Source organism: Delphinus delphis, chromosome 11, assembly GCF_949987515.2.
Source record: "Delphinus delphis chromosome 11, mDelDel1.2, whole genome shotgun sequence".
Taxonomy (NCBI): domain Eukaryota; kingdom Metazoa; phylum Chordata; class Mammalia; order Artiodactyla; family Delphinidae; genus Delphinus; species Delphinus delphis.
In genome coordinates, this window is record NC_082693.1 from 95,258,627 (window position 1) to 95,275,482 (window position 16,856).

The following is a 16,856-nucleotide window of genomic DNA, read 5'->3' on the forward strand; positions in this document are numbered from 1 at the left end:
GACCAGTGAGCGCCCACCCTGTGTGTGTTTTCTCCCAGCCAACGCACCTGAGGAAACTGAGGCTCAGCGGGCAAATCATCTGAAGTCACCTCACTTCTGAGAACAGAGCCCCAGTGTGCAGCTGAGACCCCCAGCGGGCGTTCCTTCCCCCGAACTCAGTCACTCCGGGGCCCCTTTGCTCTTTAGGGATAATGATGCTGTGGGACCCCTCCCCCAATCCCAGCCTCCCCACTGTCTCCCTGACCTGCTCTATGAAACGAGGCTAAGTTTCTCCAAAGAGTTGAACACCTGGCTTCTGGGGCAATGGCCGTTAGAGAACAGGTGCAGATAATGGGACCAGTACTGTACGTCACCACAGGTAGCAGCGAGTGGTATTGTGGCTACTTTACAGATGAGGAAACTGAGGCATAGATTGTTTGAATGACCATCTTAGGCGGCTTCTTAGTGGCAGCCCTGGTGGTTGAGCCTGCGTCTCTGATCCCTTCCTGTTGGCCACGAGCCGCGTTCTGGGGTCTCCTGTACCTCTTCCATGATTCCGTCATTTCTTCTGCGAATACTTAGCTGAGGGCGTACTCGGTGTCGGCTGCGTTCTAGGCTCTGGGAGGCGGCAGTGAACAGGACAGCAAGTTATAGCCGTAAGCGAATAGACAGTGGCCGTCCTGCTCGGCGCCTTCTCCTGTGGGAGCCTTTGCCTGTGCCAGGCCAGTCTTGGCTCCCGTGAAGCAGCCGGCGCATCGCTGGGAGGGGTTCCGGGCCAGAGGCCGGTCAGCCTCCGGGAGTTCGCACAGCGCCTGGTGAGGGAAGGAGGCGCATAATTGGGGGAGCCAGGGGGCCTGACCCGGGGGCCAGCCAGAGGAGGCTTGTGGGGGGCAGGACAGGAGAAGGCGGACCAGAGGGCCGGGCAGGTGGAACAAGTCTCAGGAGACAAGTGGGAAATGGTGAGAAAGGGTATTCCCGGCAGAGGCACCCATGTCAGCAGAGGCAAGGAGTGAGGAAGGGAGAGGAGATGAGCTTCGGTTGCCTGGAGCCTGGAGCAGGGTCAGAGGCAGATGGGAGGCAGGGCCGCGGCCAGGCTGAGAAGGGCCTTGTTTAGAGCTTGCTCTCCCTCTGCTCCCCTCACTTCCTCCTCCAGCCATGCTCGTTCCTGGATATTCTCACATGTGTCAGACACTCAGGGCCTTTGCATATGCTGCTTCTCTGCCTGGAACCCTCCTTCCTAGAAATCCACACTCCTGCTTCCCCGGTTCCTTCAGGAGTTCCCTCAGGTTCCTTCTGCGCGAGTGTCACCTTTCCAGAGAGGACGTCCTTGACTCTCCGTTATAAAATGCCACCCCCTTCCTCTGCGTGACTTTCCTTCATGGCACGTGCACCACCTGGCATTACGCAGTCAGCATCTAATGCATTTATCATCCGACTCCTTCACTAGGAAATGAACGCCGTCACCCTTCCTTGAATGAGGAAGGTGCTTAGGGGTGGGAAGCCTCCCTCACTCAGGGCTGGCATTTCCGATCTGGAGCTGGGGATCTGAAACCATTATGATGGCAGCATTTGGTTTAACAGACAGACCCACGTGTCACAGCAGCGAGGGGGCAGTCGTCTCCGGCTTGGGCTCCCCCTTCATTCTCCACAGGCGACGTGCACTGACATCCTGCCTCTTGCCTCTCTCACCGCCCAGGAGCCCCCTGGTGAAGGCCGTCTTCCACACCTGCAGAGCTATGCACGCCTCACTCTCCGGGAAGGCGGACGGGCAGCAGAGTTCCTTCTGCCACTGCGAGAGGGCCAGTGGCCACCTGTGGAGCAGCCTCAACGTCAGTGGGGCTGCCTGCGACCCAGCCCTCAGCCATGTGAGTGAGGGCTTCTCTGGCCCCTCGGGGAGGTGCTCAGCTCTGCTGGGTAAGAGCACTCTGACCCGCCTTGAGCCCACCCAGCCCATGGGGCTGTGCAAAAGACAGACCAGGCAAGCAGCCCCCTTCCCTAGATCGTAGGCTGTGGGTCCAGGTGGCTTTCCTTTCAGTACTTGGACAAGCATGTTCCCACCTGAGTCCTGGGTCCTGCGGGCCCTCAGCTTGGTCAGCCCCAGGCGAACCTCAGCTGGCCAGGGCTCTGCATTTGCTCCAGGCAGCTTGCCCGACTCCCCAGGCCCCCACGGGCCCCTGCCCCCTCACATGCACATCCTGAGCCAGCTGAGCGTCCTGGGCACCCCCGTGGCTGGCTGCATACCCTCGAGCGGGCAGCTGTGGTGCATTGTAGTTGCATTGCATGTTCTGGCGGTACCCATGCAATGTTTCCACAGTGCATCACAGAGGCCTGCCCAGCCCTCGAGAGACTTCCAGCCAGGCCTTGTCAGAGGGCTCTGCTCTCGCTGTTGGGTCACAAGGCAGGGCCATCCGGGAGAGGGGAGGGGAGGCGTGCACGCAGCTGAAGGTGAAGCATCATCTGTTCGCAGGGAGGAGCGTGGTCTCACTCCAGAAAGGGAGACAGGAGGTGTGTCCTGGAGGGTCCGGCTCTGAGCCCCTCACTAGGGTTTGGTCTGGCACTTCTGGCTAGAGGTCATCAGTGGCCCGGACCCTGGGGCGAACCCAGGACAGCAGGCAGCCCTACAGGACAGGCAGTGTGCCGACAGGGCCCAAGACCAGAGGCTCGAGGGGAGCCACGGCTCGCTTTGTGCGATTCCTCGCTGGTGTCCAGTACTGTTCGTCTTCGTGAGAACTAGACTGTCTCAGCTTAGTCTGGGGAAGGAGAGAGAGGCTGCGGGCACCCTTGGGATTGGGGTTCCTGCGTGGGAGAATGGGCCTAGAAGAAGGGAACTCCACAGAAGCTGGCCTTCCTCGGGGACAGAATTCAGCCCCAGGCTGCTACCCCACCTCTTAGAAGTGCCACCTTTGTTTGAGGAGAGAGACCTCATCCGTGTCCCCCCACCAAGCTGTCAGCAGCCAAAAAACACTGTGGCCGAGGGTCAGCCAACGTGCAGGTTCAAGGCAGGGTCCAGGTCTGGGGCAGCACGGTGAGCTCCCCAGGTCCAGCACCCTGGAGAAGGGGAAAGCCAGGCTGCACAAGATGAGGAATGGCCTGGGGGAGTCCATCAGAGCCTGAGGGCCGCATGTGACCCATCTCGAGAAGCGCTGCTCCCTGGTGCCGAGGGCCCTCTGGAGCAAGGCAGGTGGCCTGGCCTTGGCGCCTGGCGGCATCTGTGCTTAATGGCGCCAGTGTGGGCTGAGGCCAGTGCTTCTGAGGCCGGGCATGGTGCCTCCACGCATTCTCTCATGTAATGCTCACTGCAGCCCTGAGGTGCCCGTTTTGTGGGTGAGGAAACTGAGGCTCAGAGAGGTTTGGTCATATGTCAGGGTAGATCTGGGTCAGTGGATCCAAACCCAAGCATTCAGCTGCTCTGCGGCTCTGCCTTGTTGGGCTCCTGTCTCCCTGACCCCAGAGGCCACTTGGGCCAGGCCTTGGTTGCCCTCTGTTGAAGCGAGCCTCTTCTCCCTGGTCCTCCATCTCCAGGCTGTGCTGCCACTTCAGGCTTTTGGATTCCACTGGAAGGATGGGGCCAAGGCACCTTTTGAGTATCTCAGCCTCCCGGCCAGCCATGAGAGGGCTCCTGTGAGGTGGGAGGGACCTGCGACTTCCTATCAGGCCCATGTCCTCGCCACTGTGCCCCCTACATGAGCCTGCAGCCTCTCTCTGAGCCTTAGCTTCCTCACCCGCAAGATGGGAGAACAGATCTACCACCTGGGGCCATGGAAAGGACTAGATGCCGTGAGCTTAAGTTCACTCTCCAGGTGTTCTCTTGCTCCCTGTGGGGTGTTTTCCAGGCTCCCCTGTCTGGGGCTTCACCCTTCGTCCCGGAGCTGGCGGGTATCAGGCTGGGGAGGGCCTGGTGGGCGCTGGGATCCTTGCCCCAGGAATCGGCCAGTCACCTGTCTTCTCCCTCGTGGCCCACCCTGCAGGTGGTCCAGCTGCTGACCTGTGACCTGCTCCTGTCGCTGCGGACAGCACTCTGGCAGAAACAAGCAGGAGCCAGCCAGGCCCTGGGTGAGACCTACCACGCGTCGGGCGCTGAGCTGGCTGGCTTCCAGCGGGACCTGGGCAGCCTGCGCAGGCTGGCACATAGCTTCCGCCCGGCCTACCGCAAGGTGAGGCCCGGCCTGCTGGTGGGAGAGGGCAGAACCCAGCACAGCACTGGCCTGGGGTTGTGGAGTCGGTCTCCTGAGGTCAGCTGAGCTATCAGGCACTGGGCTGGGTGCCATGTATCCCTTTGTTTGGCTCATGTTGGTGGAGTACTTGCTGTGTGCCCAGCCCTGGAGCATGGTGGTGAGCAGGCCACACGGCCGCAGACAGAGGACAACACAGATTGCGCCTCACCAGTTAAACTCGGGAATGGGGAGCTCTGGGGGCAGTGGGAGCAAGAAGGGGCTCCCAGCCTGAGCGGAGAGGGGCGGGAAGGCCACGAGGAAGCTCTCTACTCTGGGTTCATAATTGGTGTCAGAGCAGCAGAATGCCCCTAGACATGCCTTTCATTCTTTTTCTGAGCCCCTGGGGGCTTTGGTTCTGCTGCCCGACGCCCCACGTAACATCCCCTTGGCGATGGCAACACGGTCTGAGATGAGCTCTGGGGGCAGATGTGTAACTGGGCTTGCTGGACGCAAATCATTTCGTTGTTTGGTTTATTTTTATTGCTAATTAGGGTAATATACTCAGCATGTTCTCGCTGCCTGAATTATTTTCCAGAAATTCAAGCGAGAAGGCCAGAAGTGTGGGGAGGGAAGGGTGCGAAAAAGAAGGGCTCAGGGTGAGGCTGCCCCCACCCTAGGGTGCTATGGGGCCCTCGCAGGGTTACGCTGTGGCCCGTGTGCAGCGAGCCAGGACAGACACGGCAGATGGAGTACAGTCATGTGACAGCCACCCCCCTCACCGTGGAGAAGAGGAAGTGTGCCCCAGGCACTGTGGCCCCCATCAAAGGCTTCCTCAGAAAAGACTGCTGCGGAAGCCCTTCACCGCCTCCCCCGGTGCCTTCCAGGGCAGCGCTCCTCACACACTGAGATGTTAAGGTGTAAAAGAACCTTGAGATGTTAAGAAATTAGAGACCTAGGCCTGGCCCCCCATCCCCAGTGACTTGTATTTACAGAAGAGCTGCAGACTTTCACCTGGAAACCTCTGGACTCTGTTCCTTTCTGAAGAAACAGGAGGCAACAGGACCCTGAACCTCCTTGGTGCTAGCGCAGCCGTCCCCCTGCCCCCTCCTGTCCCTGCCTCACCTCTGTCCTGTTTTCCAGCTGGAGGCAGCCTCCAGCGAAGTGCGGGTCCCCCCAGGCTACTTGTTTTCCAACCCCAGAGGGCGCGTTGGCGCTCCGGGTCAGCGGTAGAGGAGGCAGCCCTTGGCCTCTTTCTCAGCTCGCAGCCTTGCTCCTGCCCCACCAGGTGGCCTGTGCTGTGTTCCCCTTTCCTGCCTGGCTTGTGTCGGGGGTCAGAGTGAGGACGAGAGAGGTTGCTTTCAAGGGGTGAGCAGGGCAGGGTGTTGTGGAGAGAAGGGGTGCCTTCGGGTGGCAGACGAGATGCTGCAGGGAGAGAGACCTACTGGGGCACAGACAGGTAAGGACCCCCGGCTTGTGTCCCCCTGCACCTCCCAGGTGTTCCTGCATGAAGCCACCGTGCGTCTGATGGCGGGGGCCAGCCCCACCCGTACCCACCAGCTGCTGGAGCACAGCCTGCGACGGCGCACCGCTCAGAACGCCAAGCATGGTGAGCCCACCGGCACCCTGCGCCACGGCCTGGGCAGCCTGGGCGGGCCCTGCCTGGGGAGGGGCGGGGAAACGGGGGAGGAGCCCAGCCCTACCCTGCCCTCGGCATCTGCAGGGTTCTCAGAGGCAGCGCGAGAACCGAGGAAACCCGAGGCTTGATTTGGTGGGTGCCGGGGGAGGGTCCATGAGGTGCTGTGGGGCTGGGACAGCCTTGGTCGCGTTGTCACGTGGTCCAACCCCGAGTGAGGAGGGGACGGCTGCGCTGATGGGCCACACCTCGGCCCCGCCTTGGAGTAATAGCCTGTGGCACCTCGGGTTCAGCTCATCTCTGTGAACTAGGCAGGGCACTGGAACCGCCCTCACTTGAGGGGTGTGAGGATTAAATAAACCAGCTCACACCGAGCCCTGGGAACAGCGCCTGCGTCCTGGCGGGCTCTCATCTCAGCGAGTGCGTGTCTCATCGTTCCCACAGGAGAGGCGGACGCCTGGCCCGGCCAGCGAGAGCGGGCCACTGCCATCCTGCTGGCCTGCCGCCACCTGCCCCTCTCCTTCCTCTCCTCGCCGGGCCAGCGGGCGGTGCTGCTGGCCGAGGCCGCCCGCACCCTGGAGAAGGTGGGCGACCGGCGCTCGTGCAGCGACTGCCAGCAGATGATTGTCAAGCTGGGGGGCGGCACTGCCATCGCCGCCTCCTGACCCCCGGCTCTGCCCACCTCGGCCACCACTTCCCTCTGTCTCTCAGTCTCTCTCTCCCTCCTCCCTCTGTCTGTGTTCCTCTCCCTCCTCCTCTGCCTCCCAGTCTCCCTCCTCCCTCTGGGAGCTGTGGGATGAGCCGTGGCTTCTGAGCTGTCACCTGCCAAGGCTTTTGGACCACCTCAGGCTAGTGGGCCCCTTGGGCAGAGCCCCTTAAAGCTGCTGTGGATAGATGCCCACAGTCCAGGCCCCAGTGGGCCTGAGAGAGGAAAGTCAGGGCGGGGCAGGAGTTGGGGGCGCCCTGACGTGGAAGCGGCAGGGGGAGCTCCCAAGCTGCCCGGCCCCGCCTCCAGCCCTCCCACACTCTCTCCTGTGAACATCTCCCCACCTTTTCCTGCTTCCTGGTTGTTTATCAGGCTTTTTCCCTCTGGGGGACTTAGGTCTCTGGGCACCAGAGCGCTTCACCCTTGGCACTGTGCCAGCACGCCCCCCCTTTTTATACGAATGTTTTTATATCAGTGTGCTTGGGGTTGCCGTGATGCAGGGCTAAGTTGCTGTGGCATCTCTCTTTCTCTCCCTGGGTCTGCGTCCCCTCCCCTGTGCCTAACAAAGCCAGTCCGTTGTTTTCTCTTTACCACACAGGAGCCCCGGGAGGAGGGGGCCCAGCCCTTGGGAGGCGGGTGGGGGGTAGGGGGCAGACCTGGGGATGGATGAAATAATGTCAGCATAATTTTTTAATTTTTTAAAAAATAAACGATATCTTATTTAAGTGTCCTGTTCCTTCCCACTCCCCCGCCCCCTGGGATGTCAGCCCAACCTTGGGTTAGTCCCAGGGGGTTGGGAAAGATGAAGCCACCCATTAAGGACTGGGGACCAGGGGCCTTCATGGGTTCTCAGCTCCCTGTCACCCCAACTCCTACCTCCATAGTCTGTTTTTATCCCTAATTCTTGACCTGAAAATAAGCCAGGGTGGCAGGGACCAGACCCCAACCCCTCCCCAGTGACAAGCCCCTTTTCAGGGTGGGCACAGTGTTGCCCAAGGTGGGCACTAGGAATGAAGCCCCCTTCCTTGCGGTGGGGGGGCCCTGGAGGGAAAAGTGGTCCTACTTTTCTGGATCCCTTGGCTTGGTGCCTACCCGGAGGCCATTTCTCCTGGGACCCGAGGGCTGCCTGGTACCCCGGGGCCTGCTGGGAGGCTGAGAGGGGCTGCCCTCCTTCCCTCCCTCCCTGTGCTTCTCACCCACTCAGGCTGGTTGGGGCAGAAAGTGGGCCGGGACCCCAGCACAGATGGGGGTACACAGCAGGGAGGGGCTCCTCTGGCCAAGTGCAGGCTGGAACAGTCAGCTTGGACCTCACCCACTTTTTCTCTCCTGCCCACCCCCCCCCAACTGTAATTTATGGCCCCGGCCCACTGGGTGAGCCAGCCTTTGTGTCATGTGTATATACTGTGCCTTTTCTCATTCTCGTTTAGGGGTGGGGGGGTTGTTTTTTCACTGAACAGGGGGATACACCTATGGCTTCCTTGATGTGGAATCATTCACTGTGTCCTGGATGTAGGTTATTGAATAAACACAGATTGGTACCACCCAGCGTGAGGCGTGTGAGGGTCTGTGGCACGACCGCTGTGGTGACTGCATGGCTCGGCCTCCAGTGGGTCAGAACTGAGGATAGCCATTCCCTCTCTGCTGAGAGGCCCCAGGGGGCTTCAATCTGATGGACCTTCCTTGCCTGCCCATGCACTTGGCCCCTTCCTCCCAATGCTGGCTGCTTGGCTCACACTCCAGGGCTGGGACAGACCTGGGATAAAAGGGGTATTGGTGTTGCTGGGGTCAGAGGTCACTGTATGCAGGACACAGAGCTGGCTGTTTAGGGGACAGCAGGGTTTTTTGGGATTTGGGATGCTAAGCCCTTCTGTGTTCACCCCTCAGAGAGGAACCTCTCCCCTATTGGGTGGGCCACACCTTGGTTTCCCCGTCTCCCGGGAAGCAGTGAGCTTCTGAGGATGTGGCCTGCAAGTCACATCCAAGTCCAGCTCCTGTACTTGCCAGCTGGGTCCCCTTGCGTGGGGTGGGGGGAGGGCGCATGCATCACCTCAGCTTCCACTTCCGTGTGTGCAGAATGGGGCTGACAGTCCCTGCGTTTGACGAAGTCCCCATAGGCTGTTGGCCAGTTTGAGCGACACAGCACATGTGAAGTGCCAGTTTATGGTGAGGGCCTAGTGAGGCTGGTGAGGGGCCGGACCCCAAGGAGGGCTGGGATGGGGGAGTGCTGGGCCCTGTGGGGAGGCGGGGTCAGCAGTGCCACATCAGGATACGCCTGGGGGCTGAAGTGCATGGTCCATGACCTGGCTGGGCTGAGAAATGGGCCAAGTCCCTTCAGCTCCCGAAGCCACTCCGTTCTCTGAAGGGCAGTCACAGCAGACCACACCGTCCCACGGGCCAGAGCAGCCCGGGGCAGGGCTGGCAGCTGTAGCTGGTCCTTGTCCACAGTTATTACAGCAGCGTTTTCAGTGGAGGCCTGGCCCCCTGGGATGTAGATCCAGGGCCCTTGGGACTGAGAATGAACCAAGAGGTCACGCCCACCTCCCAGCATAGCCTAGCCAGGGCCTATGTCACCAGGGTGGGTGGCCATGGGTGGCTGATACGTGCCCAGGAACCCAGTCCTTTCGTGAGTCTCTGCAGGATCCATGGCTCAGCACCCACCCCCCTCCCCCAGCCGTATCTGTACGGCTGCAGGAGAGTCCCGGGGACAACCCCATCCTGGGTTGAGGGTGTGAGGGCTGCCTTCCCTGTAAGCCATGGGCGTCCTCACTGCAGGCATGAACATGGGCTTTGGGCTCTGTTCTGCCCGCGGGCTTCTGGGCCTTGATTTCCTCAACGGACGGAAGAAACAGCAAGGTGGACCCTCCTATGGGTGAAGAGCTGGTGGGTTTGGGGGCCTCAGGGCAGCCCAGCCAGCAGGAGGAAGGCCTGAGACTCCCTGTACCCTGGGAGCAAGGGCCCCTCTGCCAAGACACAACCTTCCCTCTTCCCCCACACCGACTGCTGCTGCCATCCCACCACCAGATTCACAGTTGTTGCAGAATACGGAAGAGTCCTAAACTGGAGTCAGTTGGGTGACCTTGGCATGTTACTTAGGTCTCAGGACCTCAGTTTCCTCTTCTGAAAAGCCACACACCCATTGGGCTTTTGTGAGGATTAAATGGAAGAAATAGCAGCAAATGGTGGCCACTGTTATTAAAACAGTATACCGTGTGCCTAGGATACACACGAGGGAAACTTTGTTGAGGTCACACAATGGGGTCACACACACAACCCAGCCCTCAAGCTCCCCATCAGTGCCTGGCACAGACGAACCTGATGGACGCAGGCTGTTGGCAATGCCCTGGGCCATGGCCAGGTGCTGGGAGCCTGCCTGGCAGGAAGGGGGAGAGCTGGCAGTGCCAAGCATGAGTGGGGTAAGCACCCTGGTGGGGGCACTGCCAAGGCTCTGGGTCCAGCATCCCCATCCCTGTTTTCCCCCAGAGCAGCCACCGGGAAGAGGCTCCCCCATCCTGAGTACCAGCTGTCTACTCGGCCCACAGCCCACAGTCATCAGGGGGGTGGCCCTGGGCCAGACTGGCCAAGTGGCCAACAGCCCAGGGGCCGGCCCAGGGCCAGAAAATGTCAATGAGGCTCAGCCAAGGCTCAGCCAACTCAAGCTGTAGAGCAGGTGACCGGCTGGAAGGGGCTCACCTCCATTAAGGGGCATGGACCCTCGGGAGCCCACCAGCCCTCTCCCCAGCCTCAAGACGGCTGGGGCCTAACTGCGCCCTCTCCCGTGGCTCCTACTGGTGTGGACGTTAAGCCTGGCATTCAGCCCTGACCACCCTCTCCAGCTACTTCTCCCTGGCTCCCAGAACCCTTGCCCACCAGCTTTCAGGAGCGGTCCTCTGCTCTTGCACATGCTGTGCCCTCTGCCGGCACTGCCGTCTGTCCCGTCAATGACCAGTGCCTCCGCCATCAGTGCCTCGCAGAGCCAAGCTGGGGCTCCTTTATTCTCAGGGTTGGGAGTCACAGAAAAGGGTTTATTTACACAAGGAACCCGGGCCCTAAGGCCCCCAGGACAGAACCACTGACTTTACCCAAGTGGACCCAGGAGCCCTGCAGGCTCCGAGGCTCCTAGTCCAGTGGGCAGGCAGAAGGGCTGGCCTTCATGGCCAGCACCCCTCCTTCCGGTAGCCTGGGCCCCCCGATCAAGCCCATGGCGAGTCCCCCAGGCAGAAGAGGGCTCCTGGCAGTGCAGTGCCTCAGAACGAGCGGCCCCTTCTTCACACGGTGACCTCGGCTTTGCTGTTGGTGCTCAGGTGCCTGGGTCCGCGGCTGGCGCGTCCATAAAGGCCAGGGGGCTGCGGGCTGAAGGCCTCGGGCAGCTTCTCCACGCTGAACTGGCGCCGGGGTGCGTCGCCGGGCCTCCGGGGCGCTGAGGAGGCATGAGCCGCCAGGTGGCCGCGGGGGGCGGGCTGGGCCGGGCGGCCGTCCGTCCAGGCCTTGTAGTGGCCCGATGGGGTGGGGCCGGCGGGGGGCACGTAGCCCGGCGGGGCCCAGGGGCAGGCGTCGAGCAGTGCAGGCAAGTCCTCGGGGGGCCTCCGGGCTCGCGCCGGGAGGGTCGGCGGGGCAGCTTCAGTCGCGGGAAAACGCTGGTAGAAGTCCCGCGGGGAGGCCTCTGCGGGGACAGATGGGCGTGGGTCGGGGGCGTGGTCAGGCTCCGGGGGCGGGGCCTCAGAGCCTCCCGGCTGGGACAGTCCGCAGGGGCCTGGGTCTCAGCCCCACCGGGGAGGGGTAGGACGGGGACAGGCCGCTGGAGACGAGGGCTTCCTAGGCCCGGGGCTCCGGATTCGGCGACGGGGTCCCAGACAGGCAGCCTGATCGGGGTGGGGGGGGGTACGGCCGAGGCGTGGCAGCCGATTGGCGTAGGCGCGATGCGGAAGCTGGGAACTTTAGAACTCGAACTGGGACCCCGAGCCCTGCAGTCTTGGAGCTTGGACACCTCGGGTGCGGTGGGCCCGGCGCTCCGGGCACAAACCTGGCCACTCACCTGCGGCCTTGAGCGCGGCTGCCTTTAGGGTGGCGTACTTGGCGTAGTCCGGCTGCCTCGTCAGGCTGCCGCCGCCCTGCAGCCGCGGGGCGCGCGGGGGGCCCGCTGTCGCCGAAGCCAGGGGTACGTTGATGGGGCGTTTCTTGTCTGGATGGGGGGAGGAGGAGATGAGACTCGGCCCGCTGACCGGAGGTCACCCTGCCCCAGCACTACCGCCTCTTCGCAGCCCATTCCCCAGCTACGATTCAATGAGAGCTTGTGAGATGACTTATGAACTTACGCCTTGGAGACTGAGAGCAGAACCTGACTCTTGAAGACAGACTCTCCAGTGCCTAGGACAGGGCCTGGCTCAGAATAACGTGAGTAACAGTGGCCAGCCCTGAGCCGGTGCTCATCTAACAAAAGACTTGCCAGCACGTAACGTTTGAGCCTGGCACTGAGGCCCAGGACCTGCTTCTCCCAGAGATGAAGAGAATATTTGAGGATTGGAACCCATACTGGGGGGAGGGGAGGTGCTGTCAAGCCTGCTTCACCAGCAGGAGTCCAAGAGGGAGGCACCAGCCTGAAGGAAGAGGCCCACAGGAGGCCACAGCCGTGGGCCAGTTGGACCCCAGGGCACTGAGCCAGAGCCTAGAACCAGGCAGACCCCAGAGCCTGAGCTGGGGATCCCCGAATCTAGAACCTTCCTCACAGAGTCCCTGAGGCTGGACGTTGCAGGACCCGTCGAGGGACCCTGGCCAACAAGAGGAGCTGACTAGCTTGCCCACTGCCCACTCACACACCTGCAGAGGCAGGCGGCTCACTTCTATTTGGGAAACAGCTCACAGCCTCAGCACACCCCTTCCCCTGCTCCCAGGCCCTCCTCAGACAAGGGCGGCTCTGTGCTGTAGATCAGCAAACACCCTCCCGCTAGTCTACTCACCTGTGCTCCTGTGGAGGGAGCCCCGGGGGAGGCCATCGCCCATCTGCACCTGGACACAGCTACCCAGAGGTGGGTCCAGAGGTGGAGGCAGTGGCTCCTGGGGGCCAGGCTGCTTCAGAAGTTCTGTCAGTGTCCTGTGGGGAAAGAGTGGTGACAAGCAGCCCTCCACGCCTCCTGCTTCCCCATCAGCCAGGTCTGGTCTATCAAAGGCCAGCCCCGGCCATCGCTTCTCACTGTGTGGCCCTGGGCAGCTCTTTCAACCCCTCTGGCCTCCCTTCTCTCCTGTGATTGACCTCATACATCCAGTTTCCCCTCCCAGGCACGACCTGTAGCCTCCACATGGCCAGTTCTCAGAGTAGGTCAGGAAACCAATGGGGTCACGTGTAACCAGGGCCACCTTATTTTCCAAAGGCTCCCCTCCTCCCCTTTCTGGAGTCCACTCCCCCAGATCCTCCATGTTGAGCCTCCTCTCCCAACACAAGCTCTGTGAGTGTATCAGGCTCTTGGACTTTGTTTGTGCCATTCCCTCTGGCATCACTTACTTTCCTCCATCTCCTCCGGGAAAACTCCTACTCATTCTTCAAACCCCACCAGAACCCTTCCTCTACCAGGAAGCCTTTTCTACCTGCCTACCTAACGCCCCTCCTGCAGCAGGGGCTTCTGCTGGGTTCTGGAACAGAGCTGCCAGCACAAGCACGGAGGACAGACAAATGAGGGGAAGGAGGAACCAGGAGATCCTGCAGTGGCAGCCCCGCACCAAAGGCTGTGTGACCTTGGGCAGCCGCCTCCCTGGCTACCAGGACACCCAGCCCCCACCCAGCTGTGACGGAATCCGACTGAGCCTTCCCCACAGACAGCCAGACCCAGCCTTCAGCCCAGCTGCCTTCAGAGCACGGAACCCATGATTTTCTCCTAGCTTGGTCTCTCCCTCCTGGAGCTGGGGCCTCAAATGACTGATTCATGAAGAAGCACACTGGAGGTGGGACACCTGGGGTGGGCGCAGTTTGGCTGCAATGTGGCAGGGTCTGAAAGTCTCCTAGTGCCTGCCTGAGTTGACCTTCATGCCCTGCCCACTCCTCAGCTGCCCACACCTGTGGTCTCATCTCCGAGCAAGCAGTCACCAACCAGCCCTCCCAAACACCTGAGCAATTTTCATGCCTCTGAACCTTCGCAAAAACTTTCTCCAAAGACAGACTCCGACTCCTCACCAAACCCTCTGAGAAGCCTTCCCTGACCACCAACCTCAACACGGCAGAATTAAGGGTGAGACTTGAGGGGAGGGCAGGGGTTCAGAGCATAGCCACACACGAACTGAAGTGAGGCTCCAGGTCTCCCCAGATAAGAAGCAGGAGTCAGGGCACACAGGACCCTAAAGCCCAGAGAGAGGAAGGCACTGGCCCGGGCCACACAGCACATCAGGGTGGTCCAGCTCTTCCTGAAGCATTACTAGACTTGTTTCCCGGTCCCCTGAGGATGAAGTGGGTTCCAGTGAACGAGTCACTAGGCTGCCCCAGCCACGCCCTCTACACCATCATGGCCCTCAGTTCCTGCTGCCCCACTCTGGTCAAGAACAGGCCCTGTCCTCTCCCCCTCACCCAGCATGAGGCTCCAAGCTCAGGAAGCCCAGGCCGTGCTTCTGAAGCATCCAGGACCCAGGCTGAGAGCCACCACATTACACATCACGGATGCAGCACAGTAGCTGAGGCCAGGGTTCCAGGCCCAGCTCTGCCCTACAGCTGTCTGGGAGCTGGTGGCCTAAGTGGTCTGGGGGACAAGGGATGCCGTGGAGTGCCAAGGAAGCCCTCTTGCCCTTGAGGTCTAGGAGTGGGGAAGCGTCCACACCTAGCCCACCCAGGCATGGGGGCCTCTCTCCACTGTCACTTCTAAGTACCAGCCTGCCTGTCTTACACATGTCAGCAGCCCACACAGCCAAGGGAGTGGGGACCTGGGTGAGCAAGTGAGGAGGGTGCAGGGCCCAGGATGGGGGTGGCTGGGGGCATGTGAGTGTGTCGGGGGCAGGGGGGGTGTGAGTGTGTTGGGGGCAGGTGAGGCTTCCAGGGTCAGGACACAGAATCCCAGAGCCCCATCCCAGCTGAGGAAGAGAACCTGGGTCCTGTGGCCCCCACGTCACATGAAACTCAGAACTCAGCTAACACCTGTCCAGTCCTCACCAAAAACGAATCTGTACCCCGCCACATACACACTTCAGGTCCGCTTCTACACAGGGGGATACCCTGACCCTGCCTGGGGGCACTGAGTGGGGTGAGTGGGGAGGCCTTTTAAAAATCCTAGGGAAATAAGGTCAGGCCTGAGTCACAACTATGCGGGGTGGGAGGGGAGGAGGGAGGGAAAAGTGGGGAGAGAGCCAAGAGAGCTATAGAAAGTGTCCCTTCCCCGGGGACCCACGCCTCCACCCTGCGCTAGTGGGGCTCGGGGGCCCCAGGTCCCCTCCCCTAGGCGCGGATCTTGTGCCCTCGGTCGAGCGACCTGCCTTCCCCGCCCACTCCGGAGGAGGCGGGAGCCTCGGGGGAAGGCGGCCCAGCACCCAGCTCCCGCCGGAAGGTCAAGGGGAGACAGAGCGGTATCAGCTGTCTCCCTCCGTGAAGTGGGGGTGGGGGGCGAGAGAGACCTGGAGACAGAGCAGGGAGGGAAAACCTGGAGGAGGGGGCTGCTGAGAGGACCAGAGTTTCGGAGAAGGGCGGGAAGGATGAAGGATCGCGAGGGGGCGCCCACCTGGCAGGCCACCTGTCCCTGGGCTGGGAGGGGATCCCGGACCCCGGCCCCGGCCGGCGCGCTCTCACCTGGTCACGGTGCGCCGCGCGCGCGGTATGTGCGCCCTCTCCAGGCCCAGGCGCGCCCCGATGCCGGCCAGCACGAACAGGGCGGCGACGCCGCACACCGCGTAGACGACCGTGTGGCTGCGTTCGCGGCCCGGATCCCGGGGCACCGTGGCGTCGCGGGCACGCGCGGGAGGCCGGCCAGTCTGAACCCAGGCCGGCGTGTCGTAGTTGGAGCAGCGGCTCTGGTCAAGGCGCCGCGGTCCGTCGTGGCAGCAGAAGCGGTAGCCGCACGTGCCGCAGCAGAAGTTGTAGGCGCCTGAGCTGCAGTTGAAGGGCGGGTCCCACTGCCCCATCACGTCGTAGTAGCCGCGGCAGCGGTCGCCCCCGGCCGGGGCCGCCGTGCCGGGCGCCGCCGGCTCCTGCGCCTCGGGGGACCCCGCGCTGCCCGACGGCGGCCGCGCCAGCAGCAGAGCCAGCCCGAGCGCGAGCCCGAGCGCCGGCGGGCCGCGGCCTCCGCGCAGCCCCTGCGCCCAGGCCCGCTCCATCGGGCCCGCGCCTTCGGCTACAGCACCCGGCGCATGGCGGCGCGCCGCGGCTCCCTCCCGCCGCGCTCCGGGTCCGCTCGTCCGCGCCCGCAGGGATCAAGCCCGCCCTGCCGTCCTAGCGCTGGCTCCCGGCGGATACCTCCTCGGTCGTCAGCTTCCTGAGAGGACCCCAGACCCTGGTGGGCTCGCGGGGCCGCGCCTCCGGCGGGCGCGTCCTACGCCGAGCCTCACCTCGGACCCGAGCCAGCCAGTCCGCGCCCTGGGACTCCTCCCGGGCAGGGCGGCGGGTCCTCGCCTGCGCTCGGTCCCGGCCTCTCCCCGGCCCGGCGGGTGTGCGAGTCTGGGGCCTAGCGGGGGCGGCGGGCCGCCGGACACGGCTGCCTTCCCGCCGCCCGCTCCGCGCTGCCCGCGCTCTGGCTGCGGCTCCGGCTCCGCGCGGCCTCGGGCGGGCGGGGGAGGGAGACAGCGGGGGGAAGGGGGACAGGCGGGAGGGAAGCAGAGCCGGGGGAGGAGCGCGGCCGAGGCGACGGGAGGGAGGGGGCGCGGCAGGGCCCGCACAGCCTGGGTGCCCCACCAGGGACCCTCCCCGAAGGCCTCCCCCAAACATTCCCCGGAACTGGCGCTCCAGAGGGTTCAGCTCAAGGCTCTCGGAACTGTTACTTCGGACATTACGCCCGCCGCGGGAGCGCTTCGGTTCACAGGTGCGGGGACTGAAAGGACCCAGCAGCCCCAGAGAGTCGTTGCTGCCCACCCGCCTTCCTTCCCGTCTCCTCCATCGGTTCCGATCGAGACAGAGGTGTGACTTGAGGCAGGGAATGTTAAGTGGGAAGGAAACTCCCAGCAGAGCCGCAGCAGAGGGCCAAGTATGGGTCCCCTCCGCGCCACCTAGGGAGGAGCTTTAACCCCGGGGCGCACACCCTGGTCCAAGAACTTCTCAGTCACCGGGCTGGGGTCCTGGGGTGACCCCACGCCTATGGGCGATGGACCTGGCCTGGTCGGCGCCCTCCTGGGATCTCTCCGCCACCCCAGGTGTGAAAAGGAGGAGATTGGTTTAGCCCCTGCCTTGTATGAGGACAGCAGGGCGTCGCCTGGGGGCAGAGCCATG

The 16,856-nt window shown here is 62.7% G+C and overlaps 2 protein-coding genes across 3 annotated transcripts in view; one reads left to right on the top strand and one right to left on the bottom strand.

Moving 5' to 3' along the window:
• The window catches only part of SREBF2 (sterol regulatory element binding transcription factor 2), a 60,567-nt gene extending 52,552 nt beyond the window's left edge, over positions 1-8,015 (top strand). For both annotated transcript variants that reach the window (XM_060025762.1, XM_060025763.1), the window contains 4 exons: positions 1,676-1,844; positions 3,948-4,133; positions 5,628-5,739; positions 6,211-8,015. In XM_060025762.1, coding sequence (XP_059881745.1) covers positions 1,676-1,844; positions 3,948-4,133; positions 5,628-5,739; positions 6,211-6,431 — 688 coding nt within the window. In that variant the 3' untranslated portion in view covers positions 6,432-8,015. The remainder of the gene's footprint in view (positions 1-1,675; positions 1,845-3,947; positions 4,134-5,627; positions 5,740-6,210) is intronic.
• A 2,429-nt stretch (positions 8,016-10,444) lies between these two features.
• SHISA8 (shisa family member 8) lies at positions 10,445-15,754 on the bottom strand. Its single transcript, XM_060023975.1, has 4 exons — positions 15,228-15,754; positions 12,427-12,560; positions 11,505-11,651; positions 10,445-11,132 (listed from the first exon to the last, which is right to left on the bottom strand). The coding sequence occupies exons 1-4, from the start codon at positions 15,749-15,751 to the stop codon at positions 10,738-10,740; spliced, it is 1,200 nt and encodes a 399-aa protein (XP_059879958.1). The 5' UTR covers positions 15,752-15,754; the 3' UTR covers positions 10,445-10,737.
• Between the last annotated feature and the right edge of the window lie 1,102 nt (positions 15,755-16,856).

What these genes read in the sequence shown, in the direction of transcription:
- SHISA8 (XM_060023975.1), bottom strand. Translation starts at nt 15,751, where the DNA reads ATGGAGCGGGCCTGGGCGCAGGGGCTGCGCGGAGGCCGCGGCCCGCCG. An exon ending in GCGCGGCGCACCGTGACCAG is followed by an intron (nt 12,561 to 15,227) that starts GTGAGAGCGCGC and finishes CTTTCCCCACAG; the next exon opens with GACACTGACAGAACTTCTGA. An exon ending in CTCCCTCCACAGGAGCACAG is followed by an intron (nt 11,652 to 12,426) that starts GTGAGTAGACTA and finishes CCCCCCATCCAG; the next exon opens with ACAAGAAACGCCCCATCAAC.